At 53.5% G+C, this 1,100-nt stretch overlaps 1 protein-coding gene across 1 annotated transcript in view; it reads left to right on the forward strand.

Annotated features, from left to right (window-relative positions):
- Positions 1 to 946: 946 nt before the first annotated feature.
- Positions 947 to 1,100, forward strand: part of PIGH (phosphatidylinositol glycan anchor biosynthesis class H) — a gene marked incomplete in the record, with an annotated part of 14,424 nt that continues 14,270 nt past the window's right edge. The window contains 1 exon segment of the mRNA XM_014591689.2: positions 947 to 1,093. Within this exon segment, the coding sequence (XP_014447175.1) occupies positions 1,027 to 1,093 (67 nt within the window).

The following is a 1,100-nucleotide window of genomic DNA, read 5'->3' on the forward strand; positions in this document are numbered from 1 at the left end:
TACAGCAGATGACTACACACAGGCCCAGCCACCCAGGATGGACTGAGATCAACTCTTTAATACATGATCCTGACTCAGGGCTGAGGAACCACAACTGTTTTAACAAGCCCCACAGCCACTCATGGGCCACACCTGAAGTAAAAAGGGTGTCCACAGGCCACTATTACCCAGGAGCTTTGAAATTGTATGGTCTGTAACTTCTGCACCTCCCACCCCTGCTTACCTCCCAGCCAGGACTTGTTTGCTGACTTCATGCTCTAAGCAGTGGTCTGGGAGAGAGAACTCGCAAGCAGTGAAATCGAAACTTCTTACCAGGCCCCACAGCAGCCTCCTGGATCTGATCTTCACCCTACTTCCCCAACTTCCAACTGTTTTCCTTACTAGCCAGCCTCTCTTGCTTTTCGATCCCTCCAATAAGCCAACCTTGCTTAGGTCCAAGGTATTTGTCTTTCTTGGTCCTGTTTTCCAGCAAATTCCCCTTCCATGGCTCCCCCAGACCTGTCTAGCTTGGGATCGTCGTTAAGTCCAGGGTCTCTTACTCAGATATACCTATCCTGACTGCCAATCCTTCCCTGCCGGTTCCGTACATTATTGCCAAACGCAGTCTCTGAAGTCACTTCCACAGCATTTCTCTTGCTAGGAAGGAAGCTACTCGAAGGCAGAGACCTTGTCCTTATTTTTCACTGCTGCATCCTCAGCACCTACAACTACTAAGCAGAGAGATGAAAGAATGAGTACCTGTGCACTGTCTACTTGAGGCTCACTGGCTTAGAAACAGAAATCAGTATGTCGAGACGAAGCACGTTAACAGCGGCTTTAATCTGTCCTCTGAATTGTCGGACCCTCTACGGGTCTCTGGAAGAGGATCATCAGAGAACCTGAGCAGCATTGGGACTTGAACTTAACCCAAGACACCTGCCAGGCTCTCGGCGCGCTACTGCGGCTGCGCGGAGAGGCGGGACTGACCCCGCTGCCGGAAGCGGCCTGGAGCCGGGGCGACGGCGCGGGCTGGCGAGCGAGCGGGTCATGGAGGACGAGCGGAGCTACTCGGATATCTGCGGCGGTCGCCTGGCCCTGCAGCGCCGCGACTACTGCGCCTG

This window comes from Tupaia chinensis, unplaced genomic scaffold (assembly GCF_000334495.1).
Source record: "Tupaia chinensis unplaced genomic scaffold, TupChi_1.0 Scaffold000609_1, whole genome shotgun sequence".
NCBI lineage: Eukaryota > Metazoa > Chordata > Mammalia > Scandentia > Tupaiidae > Tupaia > Tupaia belangeri.